This window comes from Caretta caretta, chromosome 9, assembly GCF_965140235.1.
Source record: "Caretta caretta isolate rCarCar2 chromosome 9, rCarCar1.hap1, whole genome shotgun sequence".
NCBI lineage: Eukaryota > Metazoa > Chordata > Testudines > Cheloniidae > Caretta > Caretta caretta.
This window is the reverse complement of record NC_134214.1, coordinates 55,956,854-55,981,822: the sequence shown is the minus strand read 5'-3', so window position 1 is coordinate 55,981,822 and position 24,969 is coordinate 55,956,854. Positions and strand designations below refer to the sequence as shown.

The 24,969-nt window shown below is 49.5% G+C and overlaps 1 protein-coding gene across 6 annotated transcripts in view; it reads left to right on the top strand.

The window, feature by feature from the left end:
* CROCC2 (ciliary rootlet coiled-coil, rootletin family member 2) overlaps nucleotides 1–17,223 on the top strand; it is a 207,065-nt gene extending 189,842 nt beyond the window's left edge. For 5 of the 6 annotated variants that reach the window (XM_075132329.1, XM_075132330.1, XM_048864820.2 and 2 more), the window contains one exon: nucleotides 1,107–5,254. In XM_075132329.1, coding sequence (XP_074988430.1) covers nucleotides 1,107–1,316 — 210 coding nt within the window. In that variant the 3' untranslated portion in view covers nucleotides 1,317–5,254. Of the gene's footprint in view, nucleotides 1–1,106; nucleotides 5,255–13,417; nucleotides 13,550–14,627; nucleotides 14,802–15,245 lie in introns of those variants that run through there. The other variant, XM_048864821.2, reaches the window with a different exon arrangement.
* Nucleotides 17,224–24,969: the final 7,746 nt, after the last annotated feature.

Here is a 24,969-nt window from a genome sequence, read left to right as displayed (position 1 = left end):
CCAGGGAGCTCCACAGCCAACCTGACGGGTGCTGCTCGGGGGAAAACTTTCCGACAACTGTGCACGTAGCGTGCATACACCTAATTGGAATGGATTTGAGGAACACATCTCAAAGAACAACAGTTACGAGAGGTGAGTAACCATTTTTTCCTCCTGTGGCTGCATCACTTTACACCAGCCTCAATCTGCACAGCACCAATCCCAAAGAAGGGTTGGCCTCCTCAGCCTAATAGTGTGTGAAAATGCATCACCTCCCAAACTGAGGTGACAAAATGAGCCTGGAGACAGGTTGGGCGGCATCTCGTTCTCCTGTGCCGCATGATCCATTTCATGACAGGGTGTCCCTTCGCATGTGACATGTAGTACAGCAGTCTGCTGTGAAGTTTGTAGCCTACCAATAGCCATTTTGCCATGTTACTTGGAACAGTGAAATACAACTGTGTATGCTGCACAACTCAATGGAGCCACACTGCTTTGCATCAGCCAAGAGCTGGCCCTGTATCTTTAACCTTAACTCTTTAACCATTTTGAATGTCCCAATAAGCCTATATTCACCAGACCTGACATGTGATGAAACACTCACCGCTTGGACCATAGATGCTATCATTACCAAGAGGCTGGCCTGGTGAATGTCGGGTTCCAGTATTGCCAGGTGCCAGGGGCAATTTTACAGATAGAAGATATCTGCTCCAAAAAAGAGTAGGCCAACTTTTTTCAGACCTAGGCACCCAGCCCATTTCCCGTGGGCCTAGCTCCCATAGCAATCATTCCATTAATTTAGGTGCCTACTTATGGCTTTTGGTGCCTAGCTTTAGGCACATGACATTGAAAATGTTGTCTGTAAATCATAGGCCTACATGTCACTATTCTAAGGAGTCTGACTCTTGTAGTTGCTTCCTGTAAGAGTAGAGCACAGAGGTACAGGCATCACACTGTTATTAACTCTGAAATGCAACTGCTCTGTTCAGCTGGTGCCTGGATTTGAACTCTCACTAGGCATAAGAATTCCTTAAAGCCCCCACCTTCCCCAACCTGATGCAGCAGTGTTACCCCAGCTGGGGATCTGGCCCCAAAACCTTACAGTCCATCTCTTGGGTATGTCACAGATAGTCCATCGTCAGCAGCAGAGTGAGCAGGAGGCTATAGCATCGCTGCACAACATGCAGGATGAGAACAACATTCTCCAGGAGAGACTGCTGACACTGCAGAGAACTGTAGCCCACCTAGAAGGGGAGAACAAGGAGCTGGAGCAATCAGTCTTTGAGCTGAAGCAGGACAATTCTGCCCTGAAGAAGACCCTCAGCAAGGTACTGTAGGGAAAGTTGTGAAGACACCAACGGATGTTAAATTGGACACATGCAATGACGCACAAGAATGCAAACAGGCACAACCTGTCTCAGGCCTGGAGCTGTGTATTCCATCTGCAGACACTCGTGCACAGCCTGCATGATACTAGCAATGTCCAGGGTTGGATCCTCAGTGGAGAAATCAGTGAGACCCCCAAAGAGGTCAGTGGAGCTCAGCTGATTGACCTCATCTGGGGATCTGGCCCATTCATAGGGATCTATGAAAAGAAATACAAGCAGCAAAGTCAGTGAAGGTCTGTAGGAGGCAGGTGGGTCAAAAGCTCCACCCCTCCCCCTCCTGCTGCTCCCCACCTTCCTCCTCCCCAGTAGTACAACACTGTTCAGTTCTTCTCTCATCCCCCATCTGCCAGCTACCATGCACCAGACCCTCCCAAAGTACCTTCCTCTTAGACCTGGAGTCCTGGCTCTCTTCTGAATCCCTGACCTTGTCCTCAGTGACTCCAGCTTCCACTCTGGTGTCCCCTCCCACTCGCTAACCCCCCGCCTCCTCGAGCCCTTGCTCAGCTAAAGGGCTACTTGCTCCACCTTGCTCTCCCTGTAGTATTGCTCCATCTCTGACCTTGCACCTTCCATGGCCCCTCTCTTCAACCACTGCCTCATTGCTCTGGTGCCCCCAGCACCCACCCCTTCACCCGGCGTTGTTATGAGCTGCATCCCATCCATGTCCATGACCTTTCTACTGCTCTCAGTCCCCTGCTCCAGAGCCCCTTCCTTTTTCTGACTCACTTGTTGATTCCCTCCCTTCCAGACTGGACTCCTGGGCTCCTCTCTCCATCTGCAAAGTTGCTTCCTCCAGCCCCAAACCCTGGCTTTCCCCATCATCTGCATCATTCACTCCTGTCCCCTGGGGTATTCCTCATCATTTGTCTACACAGCACACGAGGCCCTGAGCTTGGCCAGGACCTCTGGGCACTACTGGAGTATAAATGGTCAGTAAAACAAGTGATGAGAACCTGCCAGTGGTGCATTTACCAGCATATACATCCAGAGAGCAGGCTTCATTCTGCATTCTCCTGCCCTTTGCATCATCATGTCCACTAGTGCAAAGGGAGGGAGAAATCCAACCCTTCTGATCTGCAAAGAGTCTGAGTGAGAATACAAGGTGGAGTGCAAGGAGAAAGGGTTGTCTTCTTCGTTCTGATTTGTGTGCAGATGTGCGTGTTCACCAGCGTACAGACATGGGAGCAGATCCTCAGCTGGTGTAAATCAGCCTGGCTTTGTTAGTCAAAAAAGCTGTGCCAATGGACCCCACTGATCATATACATACACACACTTGCCTTGGATCATGTCATGTCTGTTTGTGTGCACAATCATATCTCTAGATTGGTAGGTAGAGATATTACAGACATACACACACATTTGCCTCTGACAATGTATATTCATGCATATAGACCCCGCATCAGGAAAGCATCTCAATTCAGCAAAGCACTACTTAACATTAAGCATGTGCTCAAATCCCACTGAAGTCAAGCACATGCTTAAGCACTTTCCTGAATCAGAGCCATAGTGTAGTATAGATGTGAGCTTTCCCTTCCACCTCTGCCGATTGAAATCAGTGGAGACAGACTGCTGTGAGAGAGAGGAGAGTCAGACTCTCTGCATTCCCACAGTCACATAACATGGAATAGAAATAACCATGTGAACACAAAAGCCCAAGCAGAATCCTGTGAGTGGGAGAGAGAGATCGCTGGCTGTGTGTTCCAGTAACCTTTGTTTTCTTGGCCCCTATCCAGTCACTTCCCACCACTTGCATTTATGTACATGATTATTGCTCTCACATTCTTTGAATGTAGTCCAGATAACGAGTTCAAAACTCTTCATTCAAATGTAGTCTCCTCCAAAACTCTCACAAACACAAATGCATAAGCACACACACATGCACACACATACATGTGCACACCTCTTGGCTACCTGATTTCTTCTCCTGCTTAAAGAGGGAGCTAATGTTCCACTCTGAGGCGCTGATTCCAGTTTGAAGGAATAATTTGTGTCACGCATGTGTTCGGTATCAGCAGGGGCTCTCTGGGATTGGCCTAATTAGCTTTAGTGATGGGGGAAGCAAAATCCAAACCATGTGCTAAAGCCGTCTTCTAAATTTAATACAAGTAGTTTCAGATTGACTTTTGACCCCTCTACCCAAAAAGATTGGTGTCTAAAAGTATCTGTCTCTTTAATCAGCTGCTATTCCTTTCCCCTGCTTGCCCCAAACACACACACACATTGTTTCATTCAGAACTCTCTTTTTTGATGGTTTCATAGTTTTTATTGTTTCATTTCCAACCAGTTTGATGGTTTCTGAACTTGATCACAGCACACAGAGCTGTGTGCAGCTCTTTGTGTTGTGTCTCAATTTGCCTGTCTGAAAGATGGAGGCAATCACAGGTCCTTACCTGTGTGCTATGAGCATCGGCTGTGTGCTGTGAGACGTCATCTCATGGCTCTTTCCATAAGAGGATGGGTTTGCCATAGGGCCAAATTTTCCCTTTCATCCAGTGCTGCACAGCATGCTTGTCTGCTGATCGGCCGTTTCCTTCACCTCAGAAATGGCTACACACTATCGATATTTATATCCATACAGCCCAGCTCCTCAGCTGCAGATGAGATTCACATGGCATAACTCGAGTGGACTGCATCACCTTTGCACACCCCCTGACCCTGGGCTGGCTGTGCATTGGGATGGTCCCTGTGAGGGCTGCTTTAACCTGCACCAGCTGCCAATAGTCTGAAGGGGCCTAAGCAACAGCTGTGGACCACTGGGGTGCAAGGATGCCCTGGCACCATCTCCAGTGCTGGCCACAGGGAGGTGGGCTGGCATAGAGACATTTTGTCAATTCTGCACCACCTAAGGATGCCCACCCTGGGGTGATCCTCCAGTAGGCCAGCTGTTTGCAGTGCTCCACCAGGAGAAGCTGGGCCAGGGAGTGTGAAGCACTGGACTTTGACTGGGAGCCTTGGAGAAGGAAGGCACTATGCCTTGCAAAGGGAAACACCTTCCCTCACAGGAGGAGGAAGGACAGGCAGGGCATGGGGTGGGGAAACCTGCCACTGTCAAGTGATTGTGATGAGCCGCTGCAGAGCAAACACAGCCTGGGCCCTGCAGCTACTCTCCTCTCAGACACACCAGGGCAGCTCACAGAGACTTCCAGCCAGAGCCTCCATGAATGTCAATCTTCACTGACTTCAGGGATGCTATGCTGATTGACACCCTCTGCGGATCTGTCTCATTGTCATCAGCAGAGCTATGCCCATTTATGCCAGCTAGGAATCTGACCCATTGACCCCAATGGAGCTACACCCATTTACATCACCTGGGGATCTGGCACTGCAGGTCTCAGAATGCAACACTCTGCCTTGATCTGCACAGTCAAGGTATGAAAGGTGAGGATGGCTGCAAAGGGCTCTAGTTGATGTAAAGTCAGAGCAGCCCATGAGCTCACTGTGATTTGCCAAAGCTGGGCACAGTCTGGGTGCTGATGTTATATTGACAACTCCAAACAAAAGGGATCAGAGGCTGTTCAAAACTGTTCCAGCCTGGACTTCTGTGAACTACACTGGCTAACAGCAGCCAGTAGGGAGCACTGTGCTGTCCAGGGATCAGCAGGAGCCATGCCCCTCATCCCTAGCCATGCCTCTCATGCAAGGAGGTGGCTTAGTGGTGCTACAGCGGCCCCTACATAACCCCAGGACCTCTAAGAATGTGTTTCCCCTAGTGATGCAAAGACCCTTCAGCAAACCAAAAACTTGGCCATGAGTCTGACTCCACCCCATCTAACTCAGCGACGGGTGGTTTTCCAGCAGCAGGTTCATGCTCTTGTTGGTGAGGCAAAGTAGGGAAGCCCAGGACTGAGAGATCCTGGTGCTGAAAGAAAAGGAGTACTTGTGGCACCTTAGAGACTAACCAATTTATTTGAGCATGAGCTTTCGTGAGCTTCAGCTGTAGCTCACGAAAGCTCATGCTCAAATAAATTGGTTAGTCTCTAAGGTGCCACAAGTACTCCTTTTCTTTTTGCGAATACAGACTAACATGGCTGTTACTCTGAAACCTGGTGCTGAACATTCTCGTTGCCTACAGAGAAGCTGTCTCCCTTTTCCAGCATCAAGAACCCTCAAGGAATCCAGGAGGGCCTCACAAATTGGGCATTGGCTGAACTAACCCCCAGGGCAGCCTTGCTTCCCACTCCATTCTGCTTGGACAGTGCAGCCAGCTTGGCCCCATGGGTTCCCCTGTGAGTGTCCCCATGAAGCCAGAGTTTAAAGCTTCTCCCCAGGGAGAGGCAGAACAGATTGTCCTGCTCTGGAAGTGAATGTTTCCTTGGCATTGCTACCCCTGCTCCAATGACCCTGTGATTCCAGGGTCTGTTCAAATAAACTGGGCCTTAACAGAAACTGAGAGCTGCCTGGCAGAATGATGCAACTGACCCCACAGATGCCACAGGAAGCAGTGGGAGCTCCTGTTCAGAGGTTAGTGACAGCCTGAAAGGGGCGACTATCCTGATGTTAGCCTCTCCATCGGGGACATCCATATCTTTGTTTAATGTGGCAGCCAGTGCCTCATTTGGAGCATCTTACGAATCGACAAGCAGTAGCATTAACACTGTGTAAGGAAAGCGTAGGAGCCAATGTTCAATGCACAGTTGGAATCGTAAAAATGCTTTGCCACCCCAAAAGGGTATGCAGAGTTGGTAACTACATGTGCGAAATAGGCATTACTACCTCTCCGACGCATGCAGTTGTGTTTAGTGCACACACAACCTACATGCACAAGGGAGCATGTGTTTTGCTTGCAACCGCATGGATAACGTAAGTAAAAATCAGGCCCCAGATCTGTTCTGATCTGGGGCTTTATTAGGAGGGGGAAATTCTCTCTGATCTGCTGTACCAATCCAAACATTTGGTTGGGAGGAACAATAACCACTGGTTTAGACGATCTCAAAGAAAGAAGATGAACAGGTGAGGAAAATTTCCCTTTAGGAATACCTTGATATTAGCCAACATGGTGTGTCAGAGCCTGGGACTTGGTGAGAAAAGAGGAACTGTTTCTTTTAACATTTTCTCTATTGAGGGTTTCCATAGAGCTGTACAGGAACAGAACAGGCAATAAAATACCTGTTGGAAACAACTGCTCAAGGGCTTGGTTACTTAATAGTGGAGATCTGGTAATAAAGATGGAACAGATCTATACTCAACATTCCCAGTTGCACTCATGGAGCTCTGGTGTCACTTCACTGAAATCCATGGAGTTACTTCTGACTGAGGCGAGCGTGACTTAGAGCCGAGTTGGCCCAGTACATGTAGGGAGACATTGGGGTGGTCTCTTAAGAGAAGAAGTCACTAATAAGAGTAAGTATCAGGGGATAGCCATGTAAGTCTCTATCCACAAAAACAACAAGGAGTCCGGTGGCACCTTAAAGACTAACAGATTTATTTGGGCATAAGCTTTTGTGGGTAAAAAAAATACTTCTTCAGATGCATGGAGTGAAAATTACAGATGCAGGCATTATATAATGACACATGAAGAGAAGGGAGTTACCTCACAAGTGGAGAACCAGTGTTGACAGGGCGAATTCGATCAGGATGGATGTAGTCCACTCTCAATAATTGATGAGGAGGTGTCAATTCCAGGAGAGGCAAAACTGCTTTTGTAATGAGCCAGCCACTCCCAGTCCCTATTCAAGCCCAAATTAATGGTGTTAAATTTGCAAATGAATTTTAGTTCTGCAGTTTCTCTTTGAAGTCTGTTTCTGAAGTTTTTTTGTTCAAATATAGCTACTTTTAAATCTGTTATAGAATGTCCAGGAAGATTGAAGTGTTCTCCTACTGCCTTTTATATGTTACCATTCCTGATGTCCGATTTGTGTCCATTTATTATTTTACTTAGGGACAGTCCAGTTTGGCCAATGTACAAGGCAGAGGAGCATTGCTGGCACATGATGGCATATATCACATTAGTAGATGTGCAGGTGAATGAGCCCTTGATGGTGTGGCTGATGTGGCTGGGTCCTCTGATGGTGTCGCTAGAGTAGATATGGGGACAGAGTAGGCAATGAGGTTTGCTACAGCGATTGGTTCCTGGGTTAGTGTTTCTGTGGTGTGGTGTGTAGTTGCTGGTGAGTATTTGCTTCAGGTTGGAGGGCTGTCTGTAAGCGAGGACTGGCCTGCCTCCCAAGCTCTGTGAGAGTGAGGGATCATTTTCCAGGATCGGTTGTAGATCATTGATAATGTGCTGGAGAGGTTTTAGCTGGGGGGCTGTATGTGATGGCCAGTGGTGTTCTGTTATTTTCCTTTTTGGGCCTGTCCTGTAGTAGATGACTTCTGAGTAAGATCAGGATGGCTCTAGCAAATAAACTCTGTACCTGATGGACTGGACACAAGCATGTCCTGCAGGGTGTGGATTAAGGTTTTGCTAGGAGCATTAAGTGGAAGGAGTCAGCAATTCACACCCCCTCTGCTCTCCTCCCCGCTCCCATCTCACAGATCAGGTGACTGTGTCGGGTGGGGCCGATGTGGAGAGCCCTGGATGGGGGCCCAGAACAGCTCCATGGAAGCTCTCAGTGTATGGGAAGGAGGGGGGAGGCTAAGGAAAGAGTGATGCAGATCTGCTAGGCTCTCCCTCCTGAAGAAGGGGAGGCCAGAGATAACTACCATGGATCATCTCCATGATGTGGGGAAGGATTTCTTTCTACCACACCTTCCCAACATACAGTCCAGCTCCTTGGGCTTTGCGTCAGGTCCAGAATTTGACCCAAAGGAACTCACTTCTGGCTGTGTCCAACAGCTGTTTCCCTAACTGTGTCACTGCTTTCCATTTACTGTAGTAAGGAGTTTAATTCATACAAGGTAGTCAGACCATTGTTCTGGTTTTCTTCGCAAATGGGCGTGTGTGTGTGCAGTTGTGATTTGGGCGTGCTGCTCTGCAGAGGATTGAGCCACCCATTTGGTTTCCTTTTGCAAAATCAGCTGTAGATTGTGGGGTGGGAGTGGGCTGCTGAATCTGCTGAATTCCTGTCGGCATACATTGCATTTGTGCATCATCGGGATTCTAAGGGTATGACGCTCCCCTCTGGTGTTATCTGGACCGGTGATCTGCTAGGCCACTCCAATCCTTGACTCTGGGAGCCAGCCTTACCCCACCCTGCTGTGAGGACCCCCACTCCTGGGCTGTTCATGCATAGCCTCTGGCATGTAAGCTGCTCCCAGCTACTTGCAAGCAAATGACACTAGCCAATATCTCTGGTCCCAGAAACAACCCTAGGAACCTCCATCTTGCAGTGTCCAGTTATGCCCACTGGACGCTGAAAGTTTATATAAGTTTGTCAATTTAACAAAGAAATTGATATGTACCAGGCTTGTTCTCCCCAGGGGAGTCTCTGACACACTGCAAACAAAATGCACTGCTTCAGGTAGAATAAACAGATTTATTAACTATGAAGGTAGATTTAAGTGATTATAAGTCAAAGCATAATAAGTCAGATTTGGTCAAATGAAATAAAAGCAAAACACATTCTAAGCTGATCTTAACACTTTCAATGTCCTTACAAACTTAGATGCTTCTCACTACAGACTGGCTCTTCAGCCAGGTTCTCCCCTTTGATCAGTGGTTCAGTTGCTTGGTGGTGGTGGTGTCTGTAGATGTAGGTGGAAGAGAGGGAGCATGGCAAAATGTCTCTCCCTTTTATCATGTCCTTTCTTTCCTCTTGGCTTTGCCCCCACTCCTCCCCTTCAGAGTCAGGTGAGCATTACCTCATCGCAGTCCCAAAGGAAGGGGGTGACTCCCTCGACGGTCTGACAGATTCTTTTGTTGCTGCCTAAGCCAGTGTCCATTGTTCCTGTGAGGCTGGGCTGGGTTTGTCCCATCTATGCCCTGGTGAGGTGTGAACTGCCTCTCAGTTCTTGGAGAGTTTTTGCATGGGCTTTCTTTAAACCATGAGGATACATTTTCAGCCTCATAACTATATACATGAAATTACAACCTATAATCTTACTATAACATTACTGTAACAATTACTATAACAACCATGCTCAGTGCATTATGAGCCTTCCAAAGACACCCAACATGACAAACTTTGCATTGGATACCACACAATCATTTTATAAAGATGAACATGGGGGTGTAGGGTGTTCCCCCGAGGTATAGAGCGTCACAAAGGGACAGTGTGAAAACAAAGTTCCAGAACAGTCGTTTAAACATCCCGCTCTGAGCCAAAAGTCACAAGGCATTTCCCGGCTCCAGGGAGTGTCCAATACAATTCTGGTGATACTGTCGGATAGAGATCTATTTCAGAGGTCCATACTGAACTAATCAAGTTGTTCTTCATTATCACTGAAAGGGAGAAGAGGAGAATGTGATGAATACTGTATCTTCCACTCTTTATCATGACTACATTCCAGTTCCCCTTATGCAAACTCAGAAATAATGTGCAGGAAAGTCAAGATACACAACACTTCATGATACAAGTGCCAATGCTGGCTAAAAGACTATTAGTCCTCTGTTCACAGCTCATTATTGCAGTAGTTCCCTTCTGTCCCAAAGGAGATTGGCACTCCATCATACTGGGTGCTGTACTCATCCATTGTAAAGGACAATTGCTGCACTAAAGAGTGTACAATTGAAATACTCAAAGAGTGGGAGAAAGGAAGGTACATTATCCCCATGAGAACTGAGGCACAAAGACAGATTAGGTGACTTGCTCCAGATCTCACATAGCAGAACTGGGATTCAAACCCAGTATTCCTGAGGCTAAAGTCAGTGTGTTAACCACAAAACCCTTCTGCCCCACTGAGCTGTACCCCTTCCATAGTTAATTGGCTAGGATCTGTGTGAGTGACTACAATACACTCCTGAGAGTGCTAGAAGGAGCATAAATGAAGCTGTAGAGGAAGAAAAGCAAGATGGTGAGAGCTGGTGCCTTTTTCATATCTTGTTTATTGCCAGTGCGTGCCTGCATCACAGTGCAGTCCTTCCCTGGGATTGCCAGTTGATCTCCAGGGAAGGCTTGCACTCTGCTGCAGGGTGATTATACAAAACAGTACACAAGAAATGAAAATAAGGGAGAAGTAAAATCCTCCTCAAAGATCATTTCAGACATTTTAAATTAAACTTCATTTGTCATAAATGATCAAATCCAAGCAGTAAGATTCCTAGGGAAGAAGGAATCATCAATCCAGTCCAGTAACTCTGCAAGTGTATCCTAATGTTGCAATCCAGCAATGGGCTCCTTTTGAACATTTGCATGCATTCTGTTGAATTGTCACTCCTGGTTCCCACTCCAGAGGTGGAGCCAAGCAGCCTTTGGATGGAGAAGGGAAAAAGGTACATGTGCAGACGTGTTAGTGGGCAGCACGCATGACTTCAGCAACCAGCTTCATTGTCCTTGCTTGCTCCTTTTCACTGCTGTAGCTGTTCCCTGCATGTCCTAGTTGGGCCCTTTCAGTGCTAAAGAAGTTGTTATAATGATCAAACTCCCTGGGGTTTGCATTTGAAATCTCAAGAAATATCAGCAAGGAAAGGAAAAACAATCCAATCACGCAATAATATTTCTTGCTGTGGAAGCCATTCCAAGAGCAGCCATCTTCAATGCTGGGTTGCACCCTTGGAGAAGGAAGGACTATTGTCACTAGACAGCTGTTGGGATAGAAAACACCTGGATTTGGGGCCATCTTGACCTGCAACATTAGCAGAGTTTTGTGTTCCAGGGTGAGAATTATGTGGATAAGTTACCTTGTTGAGGCTGGACTCTCTCACCTCTCCCTAGATCACAGCTGTTCCAGGTTGAGTTCAAACCATCATTCTAGAAGTACAAGGCACTAGAGGCCATTACTCACCCTTTAAGCTATCCAGTTCCCCCTGCAGAGGGTTTGGTGGGGCTCTCTATAAAGAATTCTATATAAAAGTATGTTTTGTTGTCTAATGTCTTAGTGTTAGCTAGCAGGGAATGCCTGAACTGGGATCCTCGAAAACACATGCTCCCAGAGGCAGAGGATAGGAAATGTTCTGCTCTGGATCTGCCAGAGAGGCAGGAAAGCCAGGTATGCCTTTGCTGGCTGAGCTTGGACTGAATAGGGATTGTCCATCAGGCATCTAAATGGATTTTCTAGCTGCAGAAACTAGGATGAAAGGAAATGTGATATTTTTCTGTTGTGGAAAAGCAACATTATAGGCTGTATGAGAGTCTCAGCAAGCATGAAATCGCTTTTACATGGTGCCCCTTTATTCCCTGTGCTCAATCTCTTCCCCTGGGCTGGGGGGCGGGACAGGACAGCTAATGAGTTCCAGAAGATCAGCTGTAAATGGCCAGGGAGGGTAATTCATATCGAACTCATAAAACCCTCGAGTAGCGTCTCAGGAGGGGAAATCCGGATGTGGCCGTTTATTTATTTTGGATTTTGCTTTCTTCTCTTCTCCTTTTAACATTTTCTTCCAGGAGATGCTCATTGCTTTTTAAAGGGACAGGCCTTCCTTTGGTTGTTTGGAGGCTTTTATCTGTTCATGCAGGGCAGGGACTGCTGGTAACGAAGGCCCCTGCCCAGCCAGCAGGCTCCACGCAGACCATCGCCCAAGCGCTGGGCCTTTGGGGGCCTTCTTGCTGCACGAGGTTCTAGACACAGCCCTTCTTGCACCACCATGCCACGCCCAGTCTCCAGATGCTGCCCTGAAGATGGTTGTGCCCTTCAGGACTCAATGCTGCAGCGCGGTCCTTCCTGGCCAGCCTTCATGCACTGTGTGCACAGATACTGAAAGTGCTGCTGGAGGAGAGGCATTCACTGCACTGTCCTGGCTAATGCGGCGCTGGTCTCGCCTGCCCAAGGGCCACTCAGACCTCAACAAACTTCCAAGAAGTTGATTTGTGTCCAGAGCTCTGGGCTGTAAGGCCAGTCCCTGACAGCTCTTTCTTCCACTGAATAGTGACCAGCGTGGTGTCCCCATTTCAGTTGCAAACCCTCAGCCTTCCCCACGATCAACCTCATCCCACTGCTTCCCCCCCCATCCCATCATCCTGAGTCCTTCCCTACCTCTGGGGGTATTCCCCTGACTCTGCCTCTCTCCTGATCCCACCCGCCTTTCCCTCCAAACACCTCAGATGTGCTGTCTCTGCCCACAGGCTGGGCTCTGCCCTTTCCACTCCACTGGCTTTTCCCTCCCCAGGGTTTCCCCAGCTTCTTCTTGGCCAGGTCTCAAGGTCTCCTCTGCATCTCAGTCATAGAATCATAGAAGATTAGGGTTGGAAGAGACCTCAGGAGGTCATCTAGTCAAACTTAAAAACCTCTAAGGATGGAGATTCCACCACCTCCCTAGGTAACCCATTCCTGTGCTTCACCACCCTCCTGTCCTTCTCAGTCTACACACAGCCTTTGACATGCCTGCTCCCTCACTTCTGGAACTACCCTCCAGCTCCCCCTCAGACTGCTTCCTCCAGTGACTCCCTTGTTTCCCTCCCGAGATTCCTCTGCTGTCACTCTGCCCTCTGTTGAAGGAGGCCTGCCTCACACTGCCCTCACCCACAACACAGAATCCTGGAAGATAGAGAAGTCCTCTGTCTCAGTTCCACATCTTGATGTAGCTGCTCTCATAGGTATTAGGGTGGTCCAGTGGAAAGGGCACTAGACTGGGAGGCAGGGGATCTGGGTGCTAGCCCTGCATCTACTAGTGACCTTGGACAAGTCACTTTCCCTCTCTGTGCCTCAGTTTCTACTCCCACATTTTCTCTGTGTTATCTGTTTAGATTGGAAGCTCTGAAAGGCAGGGACTGTCTCTGACTATGTGTATGTGCAGAACCTCGCACCGTGGGGCCCTGAGCTTGGCTGCAGTCTCTAGGTGTTGCTGTAATGATGAACTCAGCAAGCAGACACTCCAGAAGGTACCCTGGTTTCAAGGAGCATGCCAGCTCCAGGCAGCCAAAGCCAGCTATGTGTGCCAGCTGGTAGGGCCAGGCAGTGGGGCTCTTTTGAAAATCATCCCAAGACCTTGAAAATCCCAGCCCACTGGGAACTGCTGAGCCATGTGTGTGCCAGAGGGGAGGTGAAGGTCCCTGCCTTGCGACTTGTCCTTACAGGCAGAATGGGAGACGATCAAGAAAGAAAACAATGCCATGAAGCTCAGTACAGAGAAGAAGCAGCTGGACCTGTCACTGAGCAGTCTGCACCAGGAGGTGGAGGACACCCTGAGGCAGAACGAGCAGCTGCAAGTCCACTGGTAACGGTGGTTTGTCACAGGAAATGGGGGTGCCTTAGAGGGTTACTCTGCTCTGGGGTGAGGAGATGAGATGAAGGCTCATGGGAGTAGGAAAAGGGAGGGAGAGGAGCACACGGGGCATGGGCAGGGGGAAGCGGGACAGGCAGGGGACAGGTAGGAGCAAACAGGAGCTCAGCAGAGTTCAAAGGATGCCTAGAGTCCCAGCCAAAGGAAGCCATAGCCCATGGCATCATCTGTGGCCAGGGACTTGGAAGGTGCCTGCTGGGAAGAGGCTCAGCCCAGGAAACTTCGTCCTCCCCAGTTCCATGGCTCGGGAGGAGGAGGCCAGGTGCTCAGGAAAGGGGTCTCCCAGTTTCCAGGCCTGGTGGGATAAGGAGATCCTCTGGTTCCTGTTAGGGCAGGGCAAGTCTCTCTGCTCTTGCAGGGGGCTCTGATCGCTGTCCTGGCTCCGCTGACTAAGAGACAGGGTGCATGGGGTCTTGTGGCCTGGGGGCAGGTAGAGGCGCTGACAAGGGCCAGCTCTCCTCACCTCCCAGCCTGCTGCCCCCCATGTGGAGTTCCCCAGAGAGCAGCTCTGGTGGGACACGGTGCTGTTTGGACTCAGTCTCTCTGAGAAGTGAGGGGATCCAGAGACAGGGAGGCAGGACACCATGCACTGAAGCCCAGACACTCACTTCTTTGAGAGGGTCCAGGCCTGAGGCAGCAGCTGTGAAGGAGCCTGGGGAGAAGGTGTCCACTTGCTGGCCCACGCCCTGCAAGGGGGCCTTCGAGAGAGGGCAGGGACCTGTCTGCAGCCAGCACAGGGGAGCTAAGGGTCAGGCATCATGTGAACGGAGCAGAGTCACTAAAGGGGGAAATGGCTCTTTGGTACCCATGTGTGGTCTCACAGAGCCCAACATGGCTGTTGGAAACGGATGGTGCTAGCTCAGCACTGCCCTGTGGAAATGACCCGAGGGAAGGCTAAAGACAAGGAGCATCTGGGCCAAGGCCCTTGTTCTGCACTGCCTGATGGCCCAGTACATGGTTCCAGTGGGATTTGGCTGATGCCCTGCCCTATGTTCCTGTGCTAGGCCCAGATCACAGAGATGGAGCGGGCACATGCCCAGTGTCTGATGGAGCTGACGTCACGGCACCAGTTAGAGCTGGAGACGGAGAGGCTGCACAGCACCCAGCTCCAGGCTGAACGGTCCCTGGAGTCGAGGGAGAGAGCCCACAAGCAGTGTGTCAAGGACTTAGAGGATCAGGTACGGGGATCAGGCACACCACTGTAACGTCCTTAAAAGGAGCCATGGGGAAGGCCATGCCCTGGCTGCTGCTGAGGGCACCACATGGGCACCAGATTTGAATGAGCTCATGCAGAGGCCTCGTCAGGCAAGACTGGGGCTGGTGGGGCAGAGTGGGGTACTATGGCTGGTGAAGTGTCTAGTGCTAAGAGGAGCTGTACACTTGAGTGGCACCATTCTGATCTCAGAGCCTCCCACCCCTGCCATGCAGTGCCAGAGGGGAAGGGCCACAGGAATCAGACCCCGCCCCCCCAGGGCAGGTCCAGGGAGAGTATTATTTTCTGCCTCAATATTCCCTTGGAGAGGTGCCCTGGCCCTATAAAGCAAATCCCTGTACAGCCCCATGGCTGTACATGGGAAGTGTTACTGTGCCTCTCCGTAGTGTAATGGCTCCATGCTCCCCAGATGAACTTGCTGAAAGAGCAGTTGGGCCAGGAGGTGTGGAAGAGACAGTCCTACCTCACTCAGGTGCTCCGGACAGGGAAATGATCCCAAAATAGCCCCTGTGCTCCAGCCTGGTAAGACCTAGTCAAAGACAACATTCAGGACCAGCTTTCAGCAGTGACTCTGCAGCCTGCAAGCCGGACTCTGACATCTCTGACATAGGATACAGAGGGACCTAGACAAATTGGAGGATTGGGCCAAAAGAAATCTGATGAGGTTCAATAAGGATAAGTGCAGGGTCCTGCACTTAGGACGGAAGAACCCAATGCACCGCTACAGACTAGGGACCGAATGGCTAGGCAGCAGTTCTGCGGAAAAGGACCTAGGGGTGATAGTGAACGAGAAGCTGGATATGAGTCAGCAGTGTGCCCTTGTTGCCAAGAAGGCCAATGGCATTTTGGGATATATAAGTAGGGGCATTGCCAGCAGATCGAGGGACGTGATCGTCCCCCTCTATTCGACATTGGTGAGGCCTCATCTGGAGTACTGTGTCCAGTTTTGGGCCCCAGACTACAAGAAGGATGTGGATAAATTGGAGAGAGTCCAGCAAAGGGCAACAAAAATGATTAGGGGTCTGGAACACATGAGTTATGAGGAGAGGCTGAGGGAACTGGGATTGTTTAGTCTGCAGAAGAGAAGAATGAGGGGGGATTTGATAGCTGCTTTCAACTACCTGAGAGGTGGTTCCAGAGAGGATGGTTCTAGACTATTCTCAGTGGTAGAAGAGGACAGGACAAGGAGTAATGGGGCCGGACAAGTTGCATCCGAGAGTGCTGAAGGAATTGGCGGCTGTGATTGCAGAGCCATTGGCCATTATCTTTGAAAACTCGTGGCGAACCGGGGAAGTCCCGGATGACTGGAAAAAGGCTAATGTAGTGCCAATCTTTAAAAAAGGGAAGAAGGAGGATCCTGGGAACTACAGGCCAGTCAGCCTCACTTCAGTCCCTGGAAAAATCATGGAGCAGGTCCTCAAAGAATCAATCCTGATGCACTTGCATGAGAGGAAAGTGATCAGGAACAGCCAGCATGGATTCACCAAGGGAAGGTCATGCCTGACTAATCTAATCGCCTTTTATGATGAGATTACTCGTTCTGTGGATGAAGGGAAAGCAGTGGATGTATTGTTTCTTGACTTTAGCAAAGCTTTTGACACGGTCTCCCACAGTATTCTTGTCAGCAAGTTAAGGAAGTATGGGCCGGATGAATGCACTATAAAGTGGGTAGAAAGCTGGCTAGATTGTCGGGCTCAACGGGTAGTGATCAATGGCTCCATGTCTAGTTGGCAGCCGGTATCAAGTGGAGTGCCCCAAGGGTCGGTCCTGGGGCCGGTTTTGTTCAATATCTTCATAAATGATCTGGAGAATGGTGTGGATTGCACTCTCAGCAAATTTGCGGATGATACTAAACTGGGAGGAGTGGTAGATACGCTGGAGGGGAGGGATAGGATACAGAAGGACCTAGACAAATTGGTGGATTGGGCCAAAAGAAATCTGATGAGGTTCAATAAGGATAAGTGCAGGGTCCTGCACTTAGGACGGAAGAATCCAATGCACCGCTACAGACTAGGGACCGAATGGCTAGGCAGCAGTTCTGCGGAAAAGGACCTAGGGGTGACAGTGGACGAGAAGCTGGATATGAGTCAGCAGTGTGCCCTTGTTGCCAAGAAGGCCAATGGCATTTTGGGATGTATAAGTAGGGGCATAGCGAGCAGGTCGAGGGACGTGATCGTTCCCCTCTATTCGACATTGGTGAGGCCTCATCTGGAGTACTGTGTCCAGTTTTGGGCCCCAGACTACAAGAAGGATGTGGATAAATTGGAGAGAGTCCAGCAAAGGGCAACAAAAATGATTAGGGGTCTAGAACACATGACTTATGAGGAGAGGCTGAGGGAGCTGGGATTGTTTAGCCTGCAGAAGAGAAGAATGAGGGGGGATTTGATAGCTGCTTTCAACTACCTGAAAGGGGGTTCCAAAGAGGATGGCTCTAGACTGTTCTCAATGGTAGCAGATGACAGAACGAGGAGTAATGGTCTCAAGTTGCAGTGGGGGAGGTTTAGATTAGATATTAGGAAAAACTTTTTCACTAAGAGGGTGGTGAAACACTGGAATGCGTTACCTAGGGAGGTGGTGGAATCTCCTTCCTTAGAGGTTTTTAAGGTCAGGCTTGACAAAGCCCTGGCTGGGATGATTTAACTGGGAATTGGTCCTGCTTCGAGCAGGGGGTTGGACTAGATGACCTTCTGGGGTCCCTTCCAACCCTGATATTCTATGATTCTATGATTCTATGATCTCCCCTTGTGCCAGGATGCTTGACTGACGCATGGCCAGCACTGCTGTGGGGAGAGGTTTCTGGGAGGAGCTTGCACCACACTGGTGGCTGGAATAATGGGGACTGTAGGCCTTTTGCAGCCGAAAGGAAACTCTGCAGTGAGGACAGCTGTTCCCTTGGTGATGGCCGAATCTCAGGCCACAGATGCATAGCCAATTAATTTAGGCCATTTGGCAATGGGGGACTTTTCTGTGATAGGGCTACTAGGGTGTTTCACATCCAGGGACTGAGGGGTCTGGCTTGGGTTTTGTGTGTTCGTCGTAGCTATACTCACGGTCACCCAGAGGTGGGGGCAAGTGGGGCAATTTGCCCCAGGCCCCTCAGGGGCCCCTACGAGAGTTTTTGGCGGCACTTCGGCAGCACGTCCTTCAATGCTGCCGAACACACCCGGAGTGAAGGACCCACCGAAGACCCGCCGCCGCTTCTTCTGCTCTGGGTCTTCGGCGGCAATTCGGCGGCGGGGGGTCCTTCCGCCCCGAAGATCCAGAGCGGAAGGACCCCCGCCGCCGAAGACCCCAAGCCTCCTGAATCTTCTGGGCAGCCCTGGCCATACTAATGGGTCCTGGCTTCCTATGTTATCTCACCCCTATTCTTTAAATAGCACTGTTGTCCCAGCAATTGGGGCCACTCTTCTCTCCCTCAGGAACGGTGCCATTTGGGCCTCGTCCAGTACTGTCAGGGGCCTCCTGTCTAGCTGGTGGAGTGACAGACCCTCCCAATCTCGGCAGCATCCTCTCATGCTAGATGGGTTGTGTCACCATCAGACAGATCTGTGTAGCTTGAGGAATCAACCCTTGAGTGCACAGAACCTGCAGGGGACTGTATCCACCGACATTAATCAAAAACGTAGTGTATGCTAACGAGACGCAGTGAGAGAGCACATCGCCACCATGCCTGGAGACTGGTCAAGACCTTCATCCTTTCAGGAAACACAGGACTTTTTTAACAGTGGCAGGTGGCTGGGATTAGCTCAAAGCCAAGTCATCTTGTGACTCACTGGCCCTGAGAGGCGTCAAAGTGTAAAATTCAGCATTCCACCCACTCTGCCAGCCACAGGCTCCAAGCAAATCCCTGAAGGAATCAAACTGTTTCCATGGCAACAGAGGCAATCATCTTGGGACCTCTTTGGCCTTCACCTGTTAGCATTTTACACATTTTCCCATGAATGGCTGTTGGGCGCGGGGGTATTTTTCCCAACGTCGTAGTTTGTTTAAGCACTGATTTTAAATTCTGAGAATAGAGGGTGTTTGCTAAGGAAATCAACAGTGGCATTTTCAAGGCTTTGGATGGATCTTCCTGGATTTCATCTTTTAACAACATTTGATAAGCGATATCTGATTCTGTTCCTTCCCATGGTACAGGTAAATCTTCCTCACCCCACCCCACCCTGCCTGGCTCAATGCAACATACAGGCATGTAGAGCAATTCTCCTCTCACACTGGCCTAACTCAAGTGACTTCTGTGGTGTCACTCCAGCCTTACACCGGTGTCAGTGAAAGTGGGACCAGACCTACACAGGGACCCAGTGCTGTCAGCTGCTGAGCACCCTTGAGGGTGACCCCACAGCAGGCAGGAGGTCCTCAGGTCCTCATAGGATTGGGCCCTCAGACACACTGGGCCAGATCCTCAGCCAGTGTAAATTAATGTGGCATCATTGATTTCACTGGAGTGAGATTGTTTCATGATAGCCAAGGAGTTGGCCCATTGACTTCAATGGAGCTACACTGGTTTACACCAGTTGGGATCTCACCCATTGATTTCAATGGATCTATGCTGATTTACACCAGTGGGGGATGTGGTCTGTTGCTCTCCACAGAGCTAAGCTGATTTACACCAGGTGGGGATCTGGCCCATTGACTTCAATGGAGCTATACCGATTTACACCAGCCAAGGCTCTGGCCCACTGGGGCTGATTCTCTTCTCACCCTTCTGTAAATCAGGAGTGGCTCCCTGCAGCCAATACAGTGCCCCTGGGGTGAGTGAGCGGATATCTTACTCTGTAGCTGGCGTTTCTGCCCCCTCTCTAATGGGTTGTTTCTGTGGAGTTGGATGTGGTGGCAGGAAAGACCATGCAGGAACAAACCACCATCTCCATCAGGAGGGTGGGAATCATCATACCCACATTCCAGTGCCAGTGCATTTCAGGACTGGACCCTCTGGATTGGGAAGAGTGCGTGGGCATGGATCTGGGCGGCCCAGAGAATACCCTCACATTGATGGCACAGCTGGGTCCCACTGAGGGAAATGTGCCATGTTGGTATTCACATAATCCCTTTGCTGTTGATTCTAACTGAGTCCTGCTGTTGTTTTCAGCTCCATTTCAGTCCTTACATAACATGTTCCTTGGCCTGTGTTCAGTATTAAAATGTACCTTGCAATCATTGCAGTGGGGATTATTTATATTGCATTTCTATGAATAAAAACATACATTATTTTGAACCATGATTCTGATTTTTATATTTTCAAAGCACTGAAAGCTGGATGCTTTTTGGCACCTTTTACAAATTGCTGGGTTTTGAAGTTTTGTCATAAATACTGAAAGCATCGGAGCAGGGACGATGGTTATTATTCTGTATTGATCAAGTGACAACCAGTGCCCAGGCCTGATCTGAAGGGATCAGAATAGATTATTGGCTGCATTTACCACCCCCTCCTCCTTGTCTTGAGAGGGAGTTATTCTGGGTGGTAGTTCTCCAGCAGGTGTAAATCAGAGGAGTGCCATTGGACTTAATGGCGCTACCCTGATAGACATCAGCTGGGGGGTCTAGCCCATTGACTTCAGTGCAGCTACCCTGATCTGTACCAGCTGTGGATCTGACTCACTGACTTCAGTGGAGCTACAGTGATTTACACCAGCTGGGGACCTGGCCCATTGACTGATCTAGATATGGAGATGGCATGGGCAATGAACAAGTTGCCTCCCCAGTCAGCAATCTCCATGCCAGTCGGTCACCAGGGAGCCAACTGGAAAACCAAAGCCACACTTGACACCTAGAGATTGTGAGTGTTTGGCTGGGGCCAGGCACCTCCAGAACAGGTCAGCCAGGAATGCGTTTTCAGTGGAAGCCCAGATGAGACTTGAATGGGATGCAAACAGACACGTACAAGTAATAAGAGCCTCAGTCCTGTATCAGCAGAAAGATAGCAGAACCCACCATATCAGGCTTGATCACTTACTGACAGAGAGCAAATATGCCTCTGCCTTAGGACAGCAGCATTTCCACTTTTCCAGCCATGCTGTGTTGCTCCTCCTCTCTGATTGCCCAGTGAGATGCTAGTTTATAATCCATGTCTTCCACCCATATCATCTACACAGCAAGGCATTTGTAGAGAATGGGTGGCTAGGCCCAAACTCAGCAAAGCATTTAAGCACATGCCTAACTTTACATTAATTCTGTGCTTAAAGTTAAACGTACTTAAGTGCCTTGCTGCATCAGGGCCTGCCTGTAGAATAAAGTCTTACACAGAGTTTAGGTCCTAGTACACCCTAGCTTCAGCTGCTTGACCTTGGATTGTTTGTTTAAACTAAAAAGAAAAGGAGTACTTGTGGCACCTTAGAGACTAACCAATTTATTTGAGCATGAGCTTTCGTGAGCTACAGCTCACTTCATCGGATGCATACCAATGCATCCGATGAAGTGAGCTGTAGCTCACGAAAACTCATGCTCAAATAAATTGGTTAGTCTCTAAGGTGCCACAAGTACTCCTTTTCTTTTTGCGAATACAGACTAACACGGCTGTTACTCTGAAACCTTTGTTTAAACTCTGATTCTTCCCTCCCCCATGCCCAACATCTTTTTTCAGCTTCTGTTATTGCAAGGATGTTGCTGTATTTTGTGTTGGGCTCTGAAAAGGAAGTTCTCTGAGTTTCCATTTTCCTTCCGCCAGAGCTGAAGACCTTAAACTGAGAGACAGGTCAAAATGTATTCTCAGTGAAGGGAAGAGGAGTACTCTTGCAATGACTTTAGATGCCAGTGTTGCCAGTTCCCCCAATTTTATCCTAAGGCTTGCAGTATTTGCTGTTTTTCTCAAATCCCCAGCTCCTGGAGTCAGGTGATTACACGAGAATCTCAGTTTTAATTTAAAAAGGAAAAGGTTACTTTCTAGCCCTCATGGGAAAAGCTTCAAAACAGGAACCCAAACAGCTCAAAAACCAGAGGCAAATAAAATGAAAGAAATAATAAATTCTGGGTCCAACCTTGTGATTGTTAAACCAGTCACAGGATTTCTCTGGGCCTAGTGTGTGAGTTTGGAACTTGTGTCATTGGCAATACTGAGGTGGGCCTGAGCAGCTGATGTATTGAGAGAGTTACTATATACTGAGTTACCACTACATGGCAATATTTGACAGCTGTGAGCAAGGACATACAATCAGGGAGAAAAATGGAGACACACCTTTGAGCTCTGTTGAAATGTGTTGCTCTTCGATAGGGCCCAATTCCTCCAAGATTGACATATATGCTTACCTCTGTGCATGTTAGTAGTCTTCGTTGCAGCTCTGCACATAAAATTAACCATATGCATACAACTTTGCCAGATCGGGGCCATAGTACTTTAGAAGGACAGGGGGATGAATGGTAACTATTTTGCATTAATAAGAGCTAGACATTATTATTATTTATTAAGAAAGAGAAACTGTCCTGCCTAACTAAGAATCCTTGATCCTGAGTGGATGTGACTGCAGGATTGGGGCCTTTAAATGTATATGCTCATCTAATAGATTTGTAAGTCTGTAGCAATGTAATGATTATCTGTCTTGTCTTACATAGTTCATATTTAATAATCAATTAGTGGGGCATTCAGCATGAAATAGCCATCTAAATTGAATGCATATTTAGGCATCTTAATTGCCAGCGTCACAGGGTTTTTCTAGCTCTGTTAGGGAGCTTTGTGCTGCTTTACTGGGATAACTTGAACTTTCTTGATAAAACAATTTGCTGATGATAACTGTGGATTTTCTCCATGGAGACAAAGAGGCCCTTGAGTCTAAAGCGTAACCTAAAACATAACATTGCTGAAAAGAATTTCCTGATAATATTTTTAGCACCTTAAAAAAAAACACACACCATTTTTTCCTTCTTTGCCTGTGTGGGATGTTAAAAGAGAAGAAAAAATGTAATGCCCAAGGTGACGTCTGTTGGGTGCCAGGATCTAGCAGCAACAACAAAACACAGGCATTAAAGAACCCAGGGAACAAGCAGGGCTGAAATCCACTCCTACAAGCACTGAAAGCCAGAAAGCACGGGAGGGGAAAGGCCCTCTGTTTGGTTTCCTGGCACCTGAAGATTCCAGACGAATTCGTGTTTGAAAGGGACTCTGGGCTGAGGCAAAGTTTCTTGGGAGGTTGCATTTTTCTGCACCAGAACTTTGAAACTCTGACTGGTCTTTTCTAATTGTACAGAGAGTCAGTGACAGAGGGGAGGTGAAGGACCTGACAAGTGGCTTCTGTTCAGCCTCTTTCATCCCAAACTGTCACTCCCCCTCTGGACCAATAACGAGAGTGGTTTCCAAGGATTCTGAGCTTAGGGGTCTAACAGAAACCCCTTGGTGCTTCTCACCTTCAGTGGGGCTTTTGTGGGCACGAGGGCAGTCCACGTGTAGAAAACTGCATATGGATCAATGTGCACCAGGCCATCCCCGGAAATAGGCAGATGGCACTCCTGCTTTCAGTCGCACACATGCAGCTTCCCCCTGCTGTCAATTGCTGTTGCAACAGACTGACTGGTTGTGTAGCCTCATAGGAAGAGCCCTGGCCTGGAACTCGAGAGAGCTGGCTTTATTCTGATGCTGTGTGAATATAGGCACCTCCAGATCCCTCTCTTTCCCTGTCTGGCTTGTCTGTTTAGAGTGGAAGCTCTTCAGGCTGGAACTGTCTCTCCCTAGGTGTGTGTACTGCTCCTAGCACAGAGGGGCCCTTATACTGGAAAGGCCCTTTAGGCCTTGCTGTAATACCCTATAAGGCCTGGCCCCCAGGGGGCTCAGGAAGCCTATCTCCTGGGGGCACACAATGCAGTAAGGACAAGCTGATGGTGCTGCTGTAACAGCATTTCATGCTGTGATGGTGGCTAACAACCCCCTGGGTGCCAGGTATGTGGGTACAATTTTAGACAGGTGGCCATCTTATGGCGCACCCACTTATGTTAGCATACAGCTGGATCCTATGGAAAGAGCAGCCAACTGCCCAAGCCTAGGTCCCGTCTCCTGAATGAACCGGCTAGGTCTTGACCTGATCGTGATGTTATCTGAGAGGACATTTTCTCCTGCCACTGCAGCCCCAGTGGTTCAGGCTTCAGACTGCCCCTGTTCAAGCACTGGTAACAGAGGAAGGGAGCCTTGCCAAACATCAGATCCTTGCTGTACAGCCATCCTGGTCCTCACTGCTCACACTCACAGAGCAGGGACCCCGCCCCAATGCCCTGCCCCCTACACCTGTGGCCGCTGAGCCTCTCAGCCTGTGAGAGGGGGCTGAAGAGCCAGAGGGGCCAGTCTGACACACACACACACACACACACACCCCGCCCCTCCCCCCCTCAAGCTGGCCAGGCTATTCGCTCCAGACAAGACAACCCCTGTTCATGCACGGCACTGCAAACGCTGCATCCATGGGCAGCCCGGGCCTGTGGCTGAGGCTCTGTAGGGCTTAACATGCCCCTGGTCAGCAGGGGGCAGACCTGGCAATGACACAGCTACAACCCTATCCCAGCAAGGGACCCCATGTCAGCTCTGCCTGGGGGGTCCTCCCAGATTGGTTGACATCCCCACTCACATGCCATCTAGGGTGTAAACATCCAATTGGATCTGCTGCAGCAAGTGGGTGGAGCTCTGGCCCCTACCCTCAGGAGCCCACGCTGTTCTCATGGGCGGGATGGGGGAGCTAAGGAGCCCCGCAGCTCTGCCCCCTCCCCTTTCCCCGCAAGCACCCAACCTGAAACAGGGAGAGGGGCCCTGCTTCAGCTGCCCCCTAGGCCTGGGAGAGGGGGTGAAGAGCCTCAGGAGCAGCAGAGGGGAGGCTGGGGGGCTGAACCGAGGGAGCTGGGGGGCAGAGCTCCTTGCTGGGCAGCCGTGGGGTGAGAACTGCTGCAGGCGGCCCGTCTCCCCTCACCCAGTGTGTGTGGGAAGGGGGAAGTGCTGATTTTGGAGGGGCAGGACAGTTCAGCCATCAGAAGACAGGCCATAGCTACGCCTGTGGGGCCGACGGCGGGGGTGATCTCTGGACTGGACATAGTGAGGGTGTGCAGAGAACTCCGTGGCCCTGGTGAAGGGTGGGCATTGCTGGGGGCTGAGTGCTTGCACAGAGCCACCCACACCATTTGTGTATGTAAATGAGAGCAGAGCACCTTTGAGACTCTGGCCCCTC